General features: G+C 38.3%; 1 protein-coding gene across 3 annotated transcripts in view; it reads left to right on the top strand.

The window, feature by feature from the left end:
* LOC121378482 (ras association domain-containing protein 2-like) overlaps positions 1-17,773 on the top strand; it is a 76,995-nt gene that overhangs the window by 22,663 nt on the left and 36,559 nt on the right. For all 3 annotated transcript variants that reach the window (XM_041506670.1, XM_041506671.1, XM_041506673.1), the window contains exons 2-3: positions 8,583-8,677; positions 16,540-16,994. In XM_041506670.1, coding sequence (XP_041362604.1) covers positions 8,583-8,677; positions 16,540-16,994 — 550 coding nt within the window. The remainder of the gene's footprint in view (positions 1-8,582; positions 8,678-16,539; positions 16,995-17,773) is intronic.

Here is a 17,773-nt window from a genome sequence, read left to right as displayed (position 1 = left end):
GCAGGTGTCGGCCTCAGCCGGTTACCTCGTCCAGGACAGGAGAGCATACATTTCATTCATTTTACTTTACATCAATGTGTCTATCTAATCAGTGTATGGGTGTGAATGTGTTTCTGAAGTGCCCCATGATGTAATACATAAATGTTTATGGATGCTTTCAGCAAAACATATCTCCAAGGAAATCAAATTTGTTTTCCCCAAATAAAATCCATTTGGTTCTTTCATTCTAACACAATGCCAAATGTCCACCAATGAATTATCTATGAGATCTGTGGGTTAACTTGTCACTCAAGGCTAGAATGAGAAAAAAAATCAATATGTACCAAAGATGGCCATACAAGTAAAGTGGCTTTAGATTTTGAGAAGTCGACCAAAAGAACAAAAAAACAACAACAAAAAAGAGCCAAACCAAAGAAAAGAAAACAAACAAAATCACAAACAAACAAACAAAAATCTCCAACAACAAAAACAACAAACAAATGAAAACAAGCAGCAAAAATATATTTTGCTCAGAGAGAGAGAGAGAGAGAGCGAGAGAGCGAGAGAGCGAAAGAGAGACAGACAGACACACAGACACAGAGTGAGAGTGAGAGTGTGAGTGTGAGTGTGAGTGTGAGTGTGAGTGTGAGTGTGAGTGTGAGTGTGAGTGAGTGAGTTGGGGCTTATAAGGGTGGATCTAGTATTTCCTGGACGGGACGTTCATTGTTAAAAGGGTAACCGGCCTCGGTGGTGTCGTGGTTGAGCCATCGGACATAAGGCAGGTTTAACGACTCAATGGGTAGGTGTAAGACCACTACACCCTCTTCTCTCTCACTAACCACTAACAACTAACCCACTGTCCTGGACAGACAGCCCAGATAGCTGAGGTGTGTGTGTGTGTGTGTGTGTGTGTGTGTGTGTGTGCCCAGGACAGCGTGCTTGAACCTTAATTGGATATAAGCACGCAAATAAGTTGAAATAAAATAGTCTTCCTCATCAAGAAATCCTGCGGGTTAGTAGAAAACTATTTCACCTTGATAATGTTAAACATCCCAGTAACAAAATGTCAATGTTTTAATGACGATGAGCTGGGGGGGGGGGGGGGGGGGGGGGGGGGGGGAGATATAGATCAAGTAGACCCGCCTCTTGTTAAAATATAAATTTTTCTTCTAAAATGTAAAGATTATACCTTGAATTATTTTACCAAAAATTACATCTAAATAATTCCATAAATTTACAGTTTTTTACATTTATAATAGGACTATTGTAAAATCCAAAAAGGGTGACTAACAGGTTAACACGAATTTGAATTGTACCTCCATTTTGATAAAGAACCGGCTAACCTACTATCTTAAGGGATGCACAATGAGAATTTTTGTGTGTACTGTATACTTTTCGACAAGGATTCTCGAAGAAATCATTGTTTACGCCGAATGTTAACACATTACAATTCTGACACTATTTAATTAATTATGCAAATATTATATGGGATTGATTAATTTGTAATTATTTACTACAAATACACGTAAAAATGGTGATACATGAGCGGGGCGTAGCTCAGTGGTAAAGCACACGCTTGCTGCGCGGTCGGTCTAGTATCGATTCCCGTCGGTGGGCCCATCGAGCTATTTCTCGTTCCAGCCAGTGCACCACGACTGGTATATCAAAGGTCGTGGTATGTGTTACCCTGCTTTTGGGATAGTGCATATAAAAAAATCCCTTGCTACTAATGAAAAAAAATGTAGCGGGTTTTCCCTCTATGACTGTGTCAAAATTACCATGTTTGACATCCAATAGCCGATGATTAATAAATCAGTGTGCTCTAGTGGTGTCGTTAAACAAAACAAACAAACTTTGAGAGATGCAATATTCGTGTGTCTTTTGTTCTGTAGTATATATCCTCAACATGCGTTATACGCGTAGCCCAACATTACATGCACGATAAAGTGTATTTATGTGACACTAAATATGGTTCTAGAATGATCGCCACTGTTATTTATGGCGAGTGGAGGTCCTCTCCGGATTATCTGTCAACAGGACTGTTATTATGACCGCCGTGTCGATCTCGCATTGCGTCCCTCGTGAACCGTTCACCCATCGACGAGATCTCGAGAAGCCTCCATCATCAAACTCTGCACTGTAGATCAATGGACAATATTGCTCCGACCGCCACTAAAACTCGCTGATACAGCTGTATCGCTAGACTTGATACGGGGCGCTCTCATGAGATATTGCACGCCATGCAGCTATTGAATTATTGATGAATCGCTTAGGTTTTTTCCCATAAACTTTCTATTTTTGTATTTGCTATTTTATTTTTTATTATTATTATTTTATTTTTTTACTTTTAGTTGTTTTATTTATTTATTAGTCCCCTACCGGTCTAACCGGAAGGGAACTATAGATTTCGTCTACGTCTTTCAGTCTGTCTGTGTCTGTCTGACCCTCTGTCCCAAATATATTTTTCCAGATTTTTTTTCTATCGTAATGTCTCGATATTGAGCTGAAATTTTGCATTTAGCTTTATCAGATACCGTTACAGATCAAGTTTGACTTTTAGCTTTATCAGATACCGTTACAGATCAAGTTTGACTTTTAGCTTTATCAGATACCGTTACAGATCAAGTTTGACTTTTAGCTTTATCAGATACCGTTACAGATCAAGTTTGACTTTTATCAGATACCGTTACAGATCAAGTTTGACTTTTAGGGCGATTTAGGGCGTCACGTAGCCCAGTGGTAAAGCGCTCGCTTGATGCGCGGTCGGTTTAGGATTGATCCCCGTCGGTGGGCCTATTGTGCTATTTCTCGTTCTAGCCAGTGCACCGCGACTGGTATATCAAAGTCTTTGTGCTATCTTGTCTGTGGGATGGTGCATATAAAAGATCCCTTGTTACTATAGTGAAAATGTAGCGGGTTTCCTCTGTGAGACTATTTCAGAATTACCACATATTTGACATCCAATAGCCGATGATTGATGAATCAGTGTGCTCTAGTGGTGTCGTTAAACAAAACAAACAAAATAGCGATTTAACCATTTTGGATATTTATGGCTCTTGAACATAGAAGCTACAAAAAAAAAAAAAAATCCCGAACCTTTTTTTCGCAATGCCCCATGATACTGAACTGAAATTTTGTGTATAGCTTTATCATATACTATTACAGATCAAGTTTGACATTCATGGCGATTTACCTAATTTTTGTTTACAGAATTATGGCCCTTGAACTTAGTAGATACGAACATTTGTTGGGCCCGTTAGGGACATGCATTTTAAATTAAATTTATAATGGATTTAGTTACAGAAGAGGGTAAATATTTGAAAGAATAAATTAGTATCACTTTATTCTCCAATGTCCAATGTTTAATATCTGAGAACTAAATTTATAAAACAATATTACCAAAGACATCTAAGTGAATTGAAAATTATTCAACTATTAAGTACTGGTCACATTAAAGAACTTAACCTTGGTAAATATTTAGTACAAACAAGGATCATATAATGCAACTAAATAATTGATACAAATTATATAATGTCAATATTACTTATTGTTGTGGTTGAGTGCACACTTTACGTTCTTGCATCGCAGGATCGAACCACCTCGGTGGATCGATTTAACTGATTGAGGGTTTTTCTCGTTCCAACCAGTGCACCACATCTGAATAAGATTCAGAGCACATGAAGAGCTCTCAATTGATTTTGATGATCAATTTACTATGAACTAAAAGTACACTCGTTAAAGAAAACAAACAAACAAACTTGTGTTGTACAACACAGAACCTATATCTAACGGCCTGGGTGTAATAAAGTTCTGTTCTGTTCTGTTGAGCTGATTAATGACATAATATCTGATTAAAAGTTTGTTTTTGTTTAACAACACCACTAGAGCACATTGATTTATTAATCATCGCCTATTGGATTTCAAACATATGGTTATTTTCACAGTCATAGAGAGGGAACCCGATACTCCCCCTTTTTTCCATTAGTAGCAAGGGATCTTTTATGCACCATCCCACAGACAGGATAGCACATACCACAGCCTTTGATATACCAGTCGTGGTGCACTGACTTAATATCTAATGTTAAGATATACATGTATTAGTAAAACTGTGATATGTTGTATTAGCTATATTTGTTTTATGCATTTAATAAGGTAAATCACTCTTCACAATTATCCTGCATGGGCGGATCCAAGGGGGGGGGGGGACCAGGGGGACGCGTCCCCCCAAAAAATTGTTCAAGTGCCCTCAAAATGTCCAAGTGCCCTTTTTGTTTGTAGAATTTTTTTTTTTTTAAGTAAACAATAATTATATTGTAGATAAATGAAATCAAGATTTTCGTGTACATGCGCAAGCTTGCAGATATGTGTCTGTGTTATTGAGTCTCAATGGGGCCCCATTGAGGTTCTAACGCGAGTGACGCAATTTACTTCATTATTGCTAGTATATTATGACGTAGAACTGTAGGAATTCATATTAATTGTAAATATCAAAACTTGTAGTAAGGTGCCCTTTTGACGAGTCAATGTGCCCTTCTTTTTTGGTCCCCCCCCCCCCTAAAAATATTTCCTGGATCCGCCCATGTCCTGTACAGTATTTATTTATTATATGTTTATGTTTGTATAACACCAACAGTTATAAAAGCTTTAAAAATAAAGAACTTGATCTTGAAAGTTGTCTTAAACGGTAATTACAACACTCAGAGACGGTTTATCCTAGTAGCACATGTAGCACGTGCTATGGTCCCCGCGCTTCAGGGGGCCCCGCGGTGATAAAGATAAAGATAAAAAAAAGATAAAGATAAAATGTATTGCATTTAAACATTCCACATGGGAACAGAGTGCACAAAATAACATCAAAAAGTTGCAATATCAACAAACAATTAATGACTATAGTTTTATATACATATATACATAGGGCCTATACCTGTATATCTCTACTACAATCTATTCATTAAATTGGAAAACCAACTTGCAAATAACACCTATAAACTGTATTTTGGATGTCATATTTAAAAATGAAGGGTTGTAGTTGGGGATAAAATGAGATAACTTTGACCGCTGATACTTATATTTCTTACATTGTACAATGATATGTACATTTATTTTCCCCAGGTATTTTTCCCCTCACCCCGCGGTGGTTGCAAAATATATATCCTGGAAAGAAGTCCCCGCTGTTATTTGTGCTACAGGCCCCGCGGATCTTTAAACCGGCTCTAACAACACTGTGAGAGACGAAGCACATGCTGTCACCTTGGTTACTTTTAACGATTCGTAGCATGGACCTTGTATATGCACTTACCGAGACTCATGATAGTATTATTATGTATATACTGGCCATGACACATAAAACCGACGATCAACCACTAATAGTTGGGTTTTATGAGGTTTCGTTGGTACAAGGCCTTGAATATATCCTGGTACTATGATTTATCAAAACTTCAGCACAATTTAAACAATGACTATTTGATATCGAACTTATTATATGGTTGGTTATTTCATCACAGAGAGAGAGAGAGAGAGAGAGAGAGAGAGAGAGAGAGAGAGAGAGAGAGAGAGAGAGAGAGAGAGAGAGAGAGAGAGAGAGAGAGAGAGAGAGAGAGAGAGAGAGAGAGAGACAGACAGACAGACAGACAGACAGACAGACAGACAGAGAGAGAGAGAGAGAGAGAGTGAGAGAGAGAGAGAATACATTCCCGCCACATAACCTACTCATATCGAAAAGAAACGAGTTTTTTTTTTTTTTTTTAAATGAATTTTACCATAGACAGGAGAGCAAACAACCAGGGTATTTGATGTGGGCTACCAGTCGTGGAGCACTTGTCGGGACGGGAAAAAAACGAATCCACAGTTGACAATCGATCCTACGACCCATGAAGATTCAGACGAACGCCCTGCCATTGATTTACATCTAGCCGTCCTGTTGTAATAGATTCAAAACCAAATCAAACCAGAAAACCCCAAAATCAAACAAATTAAAACAAAACGAAAACAAAACAAACAAACACACACAAAATAATCCCCAGCAAAACAAAGAAGCAAAACAAACACCAAAAAACCCCAACCCCAAAACCCAAACAACAACGACGATTAGCACTTAACGATTTTTGTTTTTATATGTACCCTTTCGTTAAAATAGTTAACGTATGCTTGCCATACTAATGACTGAAGCCCCCACCTCCCCTGACACTGTCCTATCTAAATAGAGCACTTGGATACGACTGAAATGAGATATGTAATGGATCTGAACAAAGCCAACATTCTCGTCGTATTCCGGTGACCTTTCATTCGAACAATCACATACCATTGGCACAATACTAACGTGTAACAGATTACGACATTTGGATTGACTGCTCACGACAAAAAGTAGCCCGAATACGCATAGCATTTGCGCATATTAACTATACTAGGGCTGCATTCAGCCAGTCCAAGCAGAAAAACGTAAGTTAGACTGGTTTATGCGCTTCACGTTAAACCAATTGGCGACGACGGAAACCAATCAAATAGTTCGCGAACGTTAGCGAAACGTTCGCTGGCTTAACGTATGCCAGTTATCGGGACGAGGTGCGTAGACTATAAATTCTTATCACAAAGAAGGTGCGGGAGGTAACTGCTAGCCTTGTGGTAAAGGGCTCATTTCATGCGCGGTCGGTCTGGGATCTATCCCCGTCGGTCGGCCCATTGGGATATTTCTCGTTCCAACCAGTACACCACAACTCTTATATCAAAGGCCGTGGTAAGTGCTATCATGTCTGTGGAATAGTGTATATAAAATATCCCTTGCTATTAATGGAACACTTCAGTGGGTTCTCTCTAAGAGTATACGTCATAATTGCCATGTCGTTAAATAAACCATTTCCTATTTCATAATTGCCAAAAAAAATTACATCTAATAGCCGATGATTAATAAAATCAATGTGCTCTAGTGATGTCGTTAAACAAAACAAACTTTCAACTTTTTGGTTGGGACGCGGCAAAAAAAAAATTAATTAAAAAATCAGAGAATGGGTCCATAGAGGTGGTTCGATCCCTCGACGCAAGTACGTCAGGGGAGCGCTCGACCATCTGAGCTAGATTCCATTCCCTGCGATCAGAGTGAAGTCGACGGCACTGGTAACAACAGTCGGCCTTGCACTTTGGTCAGTCTAGCAAAGAGTTTCTAATAATCACTGCGGGGTTGATCAAATCTAGCTTCTGGCTGCTTTAAGACTGGAGTGATATACAAACCTATAATTACATTAAGAACATTCAACTGGGTTACAGCTGACCCCTGGGAAATGAAGCTATTTCTTAGATGCTCTCTCCGCACGCTGCGATCATGGAAGAGTTGATGGCGATAGTTTGCCCTGCGCTCGTGGCACTGGGTTTAATTGAGTTAATTTGCTGCCCGGTTTGGACAAGAAACGTATACAGTTTCGTGTTTTGCATATATAGTATTGATAAGGCCGAGCCAAGTCTTTCATGTTTGAGCACACTATAGGTTTTTAAAGCTCCACCGTCAAGGGAATATGTTTAATACCGTTACAAATAGCTTACCGAAATAAAAAAGATAGTCTAGTTTTTTTTTACAAGTTAGAATTACCTCATGTTTGAATTACCTGATGTTTGATATCTAGTTATAGCCGATGATTAATTAATCAATATGCCTTAGAGGTGTCTTTAAAAAAAAAAAAAAAAAAAAACTTTTAACGTTTTGTTTTTTGTCTTTTGACCTTTATTGCCCTCTTCATCTTCCGGTGAGACAATACATCATGGTGTTATTAACAGAGCCTCATTTTACTGTCCACATTTGTAATGATAAATCATATAGAAACTGTCCTAAAATACATTTAATATCCAGGGGGCAAAATGGGGAAAATGGACCTGGCCGTCTAAAATCATATCTACATATATCTAGGATAAACAACCTAGGCGAACAGGTTTGCGCAAGCATACGTGTAACGAAGGATCCGACGTCCTACAGACGGTAATACATCTGGAACCCCTACCCCAAACTATCTCATAGTCTTAAGTTGCAAATACCAATCGATTTTCATTTTCGTTTCTACTTTATTTGTGTGCTTATATCCAATTAAGGTTCAATCACGCTGTCCTGGGCACACACACACACGCACGCACACACACAGTTACCAGGGTTGTATGTCCAGGACAGTGGGTTAGTTGGTTAGTGGTTAGTGAGAGAGAAGAGGGCGTAGTGGTCTTACACCTACCCATTGAGTCGTTAAAACTCACTCTGGGTGGGAGCCGGTACCGGGCTGCGAACCCTGTACCTACAAGCCTTATGTCCGATGGCTTAACCATGACACCACCCAGGCCAGTCGATTACTCGTACATCATCCACACATCTATTTGAATTATTTCCGACGACGAGTCTTAATATTTTCTACTCACTGTTGTCATAGCCGTCAAAGATTAATGAACCCCGTTTACAGCTGGACGTGTACATGTGTAATAACAAACTGTCGTGTGTCAGTGGAAGTGTGTTGGATGATTTTATCTCTTGGCAATTCTGTTATGTCTAGTGGTTCTGAAATACCTTTAACATTGCCCCCGTGTCAATCATGTGATCTCTGTAGATTAATTGTCCTTTCCGTCTTTTCTTCCAGCGGAACGCAAAACATCCTTGGGACGTGACTGGCATCCGAACTGTCTACGTTGCAAGGAATGTGCCAGGGTTCTTACCCCGAGTCAACATGCAGAGGTGAGCAACTTCCGTTACGTCAAAACATCGAGGCATGTTCAGGACGGGGGTGGGGGGGGTGATGGTGGGGGGGGGGGGGGCATAGCCCAGTGATAAAGCGCTCGTTTGATTTGCGGTCAGTTTGGGATCGATCCTCGTCTGTGGGCCCGTTGGGCTATTTCTCGTTCCAGCCAGTGCATCACGACTGGTATATCAAAGGTCGTGGTATGTGCTATCTTGTCTGTGGGATGGTGCATATAAAATATCCCTTGCTACTAATGGAAACAATGTCAAAATTTCTAAATGTTTGACATCCAATAGCCGATGATTAATAAATCAATGTGCTCTAGTGGTGTCGTTAAACAAAACAAACTTTAAGCAATTGTTGTTCAGGAGGGCGAGCGATCGTAGTGGCTTGCTAGACTGGTTTTTGCGCTTAACATTAAATTACTGTGATACAACTTCAAGACCATGGTACCAGTCAAAATGTTCGCGCGTGATCGACGGTCTCCTAAACACGACACTGGTTTGCCGTGAGCCTAGCAATATTTTGCAAAACGGCGAATGCGGTTACGATTACGACTACAATTACGATTACGAATTACGGTTACGATTTCGATTATTTTATCACAATTGTAATCTATGGTTAACTAGGTTTTGCATTAGAATAATAATTGTGGTTATGTTGCATATGCTTTATCAAAATGGAAATTAAAATTGGAATTAAACACAATGTATGAAATTGATTGCGACTGAAAAAGCTTGACTGCTTTTTTTGTAAGATAACACCAGGAGGTTGTGATTAGTCCTGTCAGGTGTGATGTTAAGATGAGGCTAGGGGAGGAAGATTGATAACGTGGATTATATATATATATATATATATATATATATATATATATATATATATATATATATATCAGCGCCGCCTCTGTAGATATATTGAATATAGCATTTGGCAATTTTGGTGTATATATACGTCATTCAGTGATTACTTATATTATTTCAAATAAAAATAAGAAAACGTATTTATCGGTTTCAATGTCAAGTTTATGCAGAGGTTGATCTAGGGAAGGGGGGGGGGGGGGGGGTGGCAGTTATAATTTTATTATATATTACTTTTCAATTTTTTTTACGATTCCTCTCCAAACCTACCCAAAGTTCCCTTGGCATTCCGCATCATGTTATTGCCCCCCCCCCCCCCCCCCCCCCAAAAAAAGAAGAAGAAGAAAAAGAGAGGATTTTCTGGGTCCGCCATTGTTATGTTATTTTATGTGCATGTTACTACAGACAGAATAGCATGTATTACATTTTTTAATTTACACCAGTTATGGAACAATGCTTTAGACAATAATACAATGGGTCTACAAAAAAAAAGGGATCCATCCAAAAACATATTGCATCTCAGGTGAACATCTACGATTGAACTTCATTTCTGGGCCTAGTTGAACCAGACCGAGCAGAAAAACGTCCGCTGAACTGGTTTATGCGCTTTATGGTAAACCAAATGGCTACATCGGTAACCAATCAATTCAATTTTAATTCTTTATTTACCTTTGAGCTGTTACAGCTCATCGGTTGCACAAATAAAATACAACATATAAATTAGTTTGTGAACGTTAGCGAAACGTTAGCTGGCAGAACGCGATCGTTCGCTAGACTGATTTTTGCGCCTAACGTTAGATGAATATTATGTGATAAAAAGTCAATATGTTCGCGAGCGCTCGGCCTCCTGAACACGCCACAGTGGCTCTTATGAAACCCGACTACAAGCGGGCATCGTATAACTGAATTCGATGGCCACTTGTTCAAACGTCACGCCGGTGATAATCGATAACGGAGTTTGCTAAAAAGTACTAAAAAGATTTGATCAACCTTGGCTCGATATTGAATTTCGTTCTCTGGTCTTAGTCGCGCGTTTGTCATCAAAATATGATTACAGCTCGACAGACCGTGTAGACCGCGTTTACGAGTCCAGTCCCCCGGGGGATGCAATCGCAGCACCTTGATATCGATTTTGTGTTTTTCTCGTTTAAGAAAGTACTTACAGAGCGTGCGTGTACTTGCAGGAGCAGTATTAATCAAACTTGACTAAAATAGTTGGCATCAAGTTTTTTTTTAATGTGAAAATGCCCATTGGTAAAGCGCTCGCTTAATGCGCGGTCGGTTTGAGATGGACTCCCGTCGATGAGCCCATCGGGCTATTTCTCGTTCCAGTCAGTGCACCACGACTGGTAGAAATCTATATCAATGGTCGTGGTATGTGCTATCTTGTCTGTGGGATTGTGTATATATAAAAGATCCCTTGCTACTAATGAAAACATGTAGCGGGTTTCCTCTCTACGACTATAATATGTCGGAATTAACATGTTTGACATCCAATAGCCAATGTTTCATGTGGTCTAGTGGTGTCATTAAACAAAACAATTTTTTTTTAAAGGGACATACCCAGTTTTTAAACACTAAGGCATATATTTTACTATTAGAGCCGTTTTTGATAACTGAAATCATACTTTACTTATATTTTATTGTTTAGATTATCAATTTCCATACATTCGAAGTGAGTTTGGTCATCCTGTTGTTTTTAATATCACAAAATGCATTTTTCATATTTTTAAAAACGCACGTGCGTCTGAGAAGTAACAGTTATGGAGTCGAGTTTTAGTCTATTGTTAGAGGGTATTTCACATTTCAAAGTCACAGACTCATATTTCACTCAATTGTAACTTTATCCAAATGTGTTACAGGTTTGTAGATTAATTAAACGTAGTGTTAATTTTCACGGGTTGAAACTAGGGTCAGTCTCTTTAAAAATCAGTTTCAATTTTTAAAAATGTATAACCATGTTTTTAGAAATGTTACACTTCTTTATAATTATAATGATAAAATAGTTTGATAACAATGCTTTCGTTATCAGGATGAACCTACCTACTTGCCAAGAATAAATTGACTGGGTATGGAAGAATGCTGATTTTTAATTTAGAAAAACAAAAACATGTTGAAAGAGCGCTTGCTATCGCCGATTAGAAGTACGATTGGATCATGAGATTTCGTCGAGCTATATCTATAATGTAGTAAGACGCGTGCAAAAACAGGTTTTGTACATTCGGCACTGTGACACATAACCACATTGTTTATTGCCCAAGTCATGAGTAATTTCACAACACACAAACTAAACATTACTCAATGACATTAGCTTGCGGAAAGTAACCTTGTAATAAATATATGGGCATATAATGCGTGTCCCAGGCGCGTGTGCGGGAATTTATAAAGGGGGTCTAGATTAAGACGAGCGAAGTTTCTAGGGGATTGAGTTACGCTTCCCGGAAAATATATTTAAAAAAAAAGGAAAGTTCGTTTGGGGAGGTTGGGGGTTCGACCCCCCGACCCCCCCCCCCCCCCCCCCCACACACACACACACGCGCGCGCGCGCCTGGCATTTCATTGGAATTACAGTATTCGCATATGTGAGCGCTTGTATATAGCATACGTTCGAACATTACGCCTAATTACGCGTGCATTTGTTAGCTAAATATGAAAAACACTCGTACCAACATGGCTGCGCTATTTCAGCTCACACTAAGTAGACTTTGGCACGTGCGCACCGTTGCAGACGACATACTTTAAAAAAAAAAGAACAAATGTATATTATCCATGGTATTTCCCCAGTATCGGAATCTAAATACCTAGCACGGCAAAAGAGAATAGAAATTAATTACAAGGGAAAACGTGCGTGTGAGATACGAGTTGTATGGTGTTGCTTGTTATTGATCATAGCGTTGTATAACTCGTGTATCTGACAGCGAGCATTATCTCGCGAAAATCAATAACACCTGGATCTATTAGTTTCTACAAGATGCACGGACTCCCTGGGGAGCTACGTTTTCTCTTAGTGATACTTGTAACTGAATCAGTACCGCTTGTTATAGTAGTGTCGGAAATAGAATAAAACTGATTTCCGTCGATTATGTCTTTCATATTAAACTGACAAGTAAATATTTTGTAAATATCTATTTAATGATATTCTACCTAATTTAGCATTTACTTGTTTGGGCTCACACTGATATACAAGGTGGTGTTTACTCTTGTAATTAAAGGGACATACCCTAGTTTTTAAACACTAAGGCATATTTTTAAAAACTATTTTAGCCGTTTTTGACAAGTGAAATTATACTTTACTAGATTTTATTGTTTAGATTATCCATTTCCGTACATTCGAAGTGTTTTTGGTCATCCTGGTGTTTTTAATATCACAAAATGCATTTTTCATATTTTTAAAAACGCACGTGCGTCTGAGAAATAGGAGTTATGGAGTCGGGTTTTAGTCTATTTTTAGAGGGTATTTCACCGTTTCAAAGTCACAGACTCATGTTTAACTAAATTCTAACTTTATCCATATGTGTTACAGGTCTGTAGGTTAACTAAACTTAGTGTGCATTTTCGTGGACTGAAACTAGGGTCTGTTCCTTTAAAAGAAAGATGTCAAACAGATGATTTGTGCACTTTATTGGAACAGACTATAACACATTTTGATCGACATGTGTCAACTTCATTGCTGTTGCAATATGTGAGGGACTGTCTGATGACGGTTTGGGGGCGAGACGTAGCCCAGTGTTAAAGCGCTCGCTTGATGCGCGGTCGGTTTGGGATCGATCCCCGTCAGTTGACCCAGTGGGCTATTTTTCGCTCCAGCCAGTGCATCACGACTGGTGTAACAGGTGCTGTCCTGTCTATGGGATGGTGCATATAAAAGATCCCTTGCTGCTAATCGAAAAGAGTAGCCCATGAAGTGGCGACAGTGGGTTTCCTCTCTCAATATCTTTGTGGTCCTTAACTATAGGTCCGACGTCATATAACCGTAAATAAAATGTGTTGAGTGCGTCGTTAAATAAACCATTTTCTTCTGATGACGGTTTACTTCTATCCCTTTTCAAAACAAAATAAAATTATTTCTATAGTAACATTTTAGCAAAACTGTCAAGAATGTGTGTGATCTATTATACCGGTATTAAAGGTGCTATGTATTAAAGGAGCTATCTCCAAGTAGCATAATGACAGCTAGTGCAGATACATTTTTTTTAAATTAAATTTTGCTGTAAAATTTAAAGACTACACCTTCAACTATATGCCCATAAATGATTCTAACAAAATACTTTTATCTACTAGTAGAAAATAGGGCCTACATTTTTATTGGAGAATTTTTATCACAAACAGATGCTCACATATAACTATGATATAGCACCTTTAAGTGAATGCAAGATTGTGTAAATTTCTAATGTACTTTTATTGAATTTATATTCACTAAATATGCTAATAATAATTAATAATTTATGCTTCAATTCAAAATACTCAGTTAACTTGCAGTTTTAAAATAAAAATTTGTTTAAGGGTAAATGAAACTGACATATGTAGATCAAAATGTGTTATAGTCTGTTCCAATAAAGTGCACAAATCACCTGTTTACTGACATTTTTCTTTTAATTTCAAGAGTAAGCACCACCTTGTATATCAGTGAGAGCCCAAACAAGTAAATGCTAAATTAGGTAGAGTATCATTAAATAGATATTTTAAAAATATTTACCTGTCAGTTTAATATGAAAGAAATAGTCGACGAAAATCAGTTTTATTCTATTTCCGACACTACTTTTTTTTTTTCTTTTTTTTCTTTTTAGTTGGTTTAAATCAAATCTGAACGACAATAGTATTAACATTTTCGAAATCGTATCTTTATACAATGCAAAGTCAAAATGGTGTTTTCACAGTATCATGACTGCTACTATGACAGTTGATTCGTTGTCAGAATTGCACGTGTCAACTCAGATCGAACCCATTAGCAAACCGTATGCCTGTGAAGAACCTAGTTCGTAAAAAGAAACTCACTTTTATGGGTCCCTAATAGCCTCAGTTTAGAATGAACCGAGGTGTTGTTAAACACACACTTAAATGATCCATAACTACTTGTATCTTATAATATATCTTACAAGGGCCCGTAGGAAGTTGGAACGATAACTGGATTGAGTGTGGTGGGGGCACAATTTGATCTGAAGTGTTGAAGAGAGAGGTGGAGGGCAAAGACTCTAGTGGGGACATAATTTTTATTGGGTTTTTTTGTGTAGAGTAGGTCCAAAAAAGTACATTTTCATTCTCAAATGGGGAACACAGCCCCCTCTCCCCCCCCCCCCCCCAACCGAGTGAGTGCGCACCTTATATTAGCGCCGAGTTAGGTTCATGTTGAAAACACAAGCAATAGTGCTGAAGTAAATGAACATCAAAATAAAACATCGCTTAATTTGATGACATGTACTACTACTATTTATACTCCTTTTTTGCATCCGTTTGTTAATTGTTGATCGTCAGTCTACATGCACTCGTATTTACAACATGGAAATCGCATTCGCATACCTGAGGCTTGTTCAGGAGGTATGGCGCTCGCGAACAGTTTGACTGGTACAATCGCCTTTTATCATATTGCTGCATCTAACATTATGCACAAAAAAAGAAAGAAAAAAAAGTAGAGTGCTCGCGATCGTTAGTTATCTTGAACATGCCTCAGTGCAGAATGCGCTAATAGGTGTAAATATATAATCCGTCCCACACAAAACGCCTTTTTTTCATGCTATGGAATTTACTACACATTTTTATTTTTGAGCCGATTGATTTGTAAGTTGCACACAAAAATAGTACTTTTTATTTATTTCCAAAACACTTTTACTTTTCTTCTTATGTCAAACCAAACTTAAATTATTTACAAAAAAAAGAAAAACGTTTTATAGAATGATGGGACGGACTATATAGTAGCCTAGCGTTTCGGATTTCTTCTGGTAGCGTGTATATGATTGGTACATAACTCCACCACCCCCCCCCACCCCCCCCCCCCCCCCCAACCCCCCATCCCCCGTGATCTTTATCAATAAGTTTGTAGGTAGTTAGTTGTGATATCTTTATTGTACAAACCGGCCTCGGTGGCGTAGTGGTTAGGCCATCGGTCAACAGGCTGGTAGGTACTGGGTTCGGATCCCAGTCGAAGCATGGGATTTTTAATCCAGATACCGACTCCAAACCCTGAGTGAGTGCTCCGCAAGGCTCAATGGGTAGGTGTAAACCACTTGCACCAACCAGTGATCCATAACTGGTTCAACAAAGCCCATGGTTTGTGCTATCCTGCCTGCGGGAAGCGCAAATAAAAGATCCCTTGCTGCCTGTCGTAAAAGAGTAGCCTATGTGGCGACAGCGGGTTTCCTCTAAAAAAAAAATATGTGTGGTCCTTAACCATACGTCTGACGCCATATAACCGTAAATAAAATGTGTTGAGTGCGTCGTTAAATAAAACACTTCTTTCTTTCTTTCTTTATTGTACAACTAAGAAGTGTCATCTAATTATGTTGTGTATGATATTATTCTAACCGACTGTATAATCGACAGTTAGTGTACGAGTAGAGTGGGGTGGTCCTTCAATCTCTGGTTTTATTTTTGGTTTATTTTTCTTTATTGTTTTTCTTTCCGCCTCCGTAGTTTTCTTTAAATTCTAGAGGGTGAGGTGGGGGTTCAACAGAGCCTGTAAAAGAGATATATTTTAAAATTCAAACAAAAAATTTAGTCTTGTTTAACGACACCACTAGAGCACATTGATTTATTAATCATCGGCTATTGGATGTCAACCATTTGGTAATTTTGAAATATAGTCTTAGAGAGGAAACCCGCTATATTTTTCCATTAGTAGCAAGGGATCTTTTATATGCACCATCCCACAATTTCAAAATTACACATAAAATCATATAGCATAATCTTGCATAGTTCTGAATTGAAGTTCCTGAACCATGAACGGATAGAGGCACGTACATCTAAATTGAAGTTGTAATAATAGGTTTCTCGTTTTTGCGTTTCAGCGGAAAGGTCTTCCCTACTGCCACAACTGTTACAAGACTCTGTTCGGGCCGCTGATTCTGGGATATGGGTCGAACCTGCACTCTCCGGCCAACTACAAACGCAGCAGTCAACAGGTGGACAGGTTATCCAATTCCAGCGACCACGATGAGGACTACACGACAGAGATATTCAGTTTCAACTCCAACAGAGAAGCGAACAGTGCAATAAGAACGGAGACACAACCAAACCAAAAGTACCACGTCATGTACAAGAAAGTGGAACCCCCGGATAAAAGTTTTCACACAGAACCCCCGGATAAAAGTTTTCACACAGAACTCCCGGATAAAAGTTTTCACACACAACCTCCAGATAATGGCTTTCAATCAGAACCTCCCGACAAAGGATTTAATCCGGAAAATCCGGATAAGAGCCAAGATAAAGAAATTGAAAATGAAAACCTTCATACGCCACAGGAGTAAGTATAAGTAAATGTTATATTTTTCTCTTTTTTATTTCTTCTTTTTCATTTAAAAAAAAAAAAAAAAAATCTGAATTTTTTGGTTTATTCTTTCTTTTTGTTCGATAGTTGTTTTGTAACCCATTCGTCGTAAGTCACCTAAGATATATAGAGGATAATAAACGAGTTTCCAGTTATTATCAAATTTATGTCCTGAGTGAAATAATATTCAGTTGTTACGAGCTTTAGCGAGTGACAAATGAAAATTATTTCACGAGGGACATAAATTTGATAATAACTGGTACCGAGTTTGTTATTCTATTTATTACCCGAGCTATTTTTTCTCTAAAAGCCTTTATTTTCGACACACATGCACGTAAATGTATAGAAATGATATCAACCACTTTAGGCACTGTTATGAGTATTAACAAAAGTTATCTTTATTCTGGTATAACATCTATAATGAACTGCATTAAAATTACATTTTGTTATAAATTTAACACCAAAAACAGACAGCCGTAAACGCACCCTCTTTTAAACTACATGAGGTCATTGTGTGTGTGTGTGTGTGTGTGTGTGTTTGCCAAATCGTGACGACGTCATATTTAGTATCAACAAGGTCATTGGTTTGTAAGCGTCAAATCATCCAATAGTATTGTTCGTTAGACCAATGCATGATAATTTATCAGTGAGAAATTATGATTTTTATTTTCCCCGTTATGAGTGCCTGCTAGGGTAATAAATAAATCTATATGTAACGTCTTGTCCATACGTAGGCTACTATATACGTGATCACA

This window comes from Gigantopelta aegis, chromosome 8 (genome assembly GCF_016097555.1).
Source record: "Gigantopelta aegis isolate Gae_Host chromosome 8, Gae_host_genome, whole genome shotgun sequence".
Taxonomy (NCBI): domain Eukaryota; kingdom Metazoa; phylum Mollusca; class Gastropoda; order Neomphalida; family Peltospiridae; genus Gigantopelta; species Gigantopelta aegis.
This window is presented reverse-complemented; position numbering and strand designations above follow the sequence as displayed.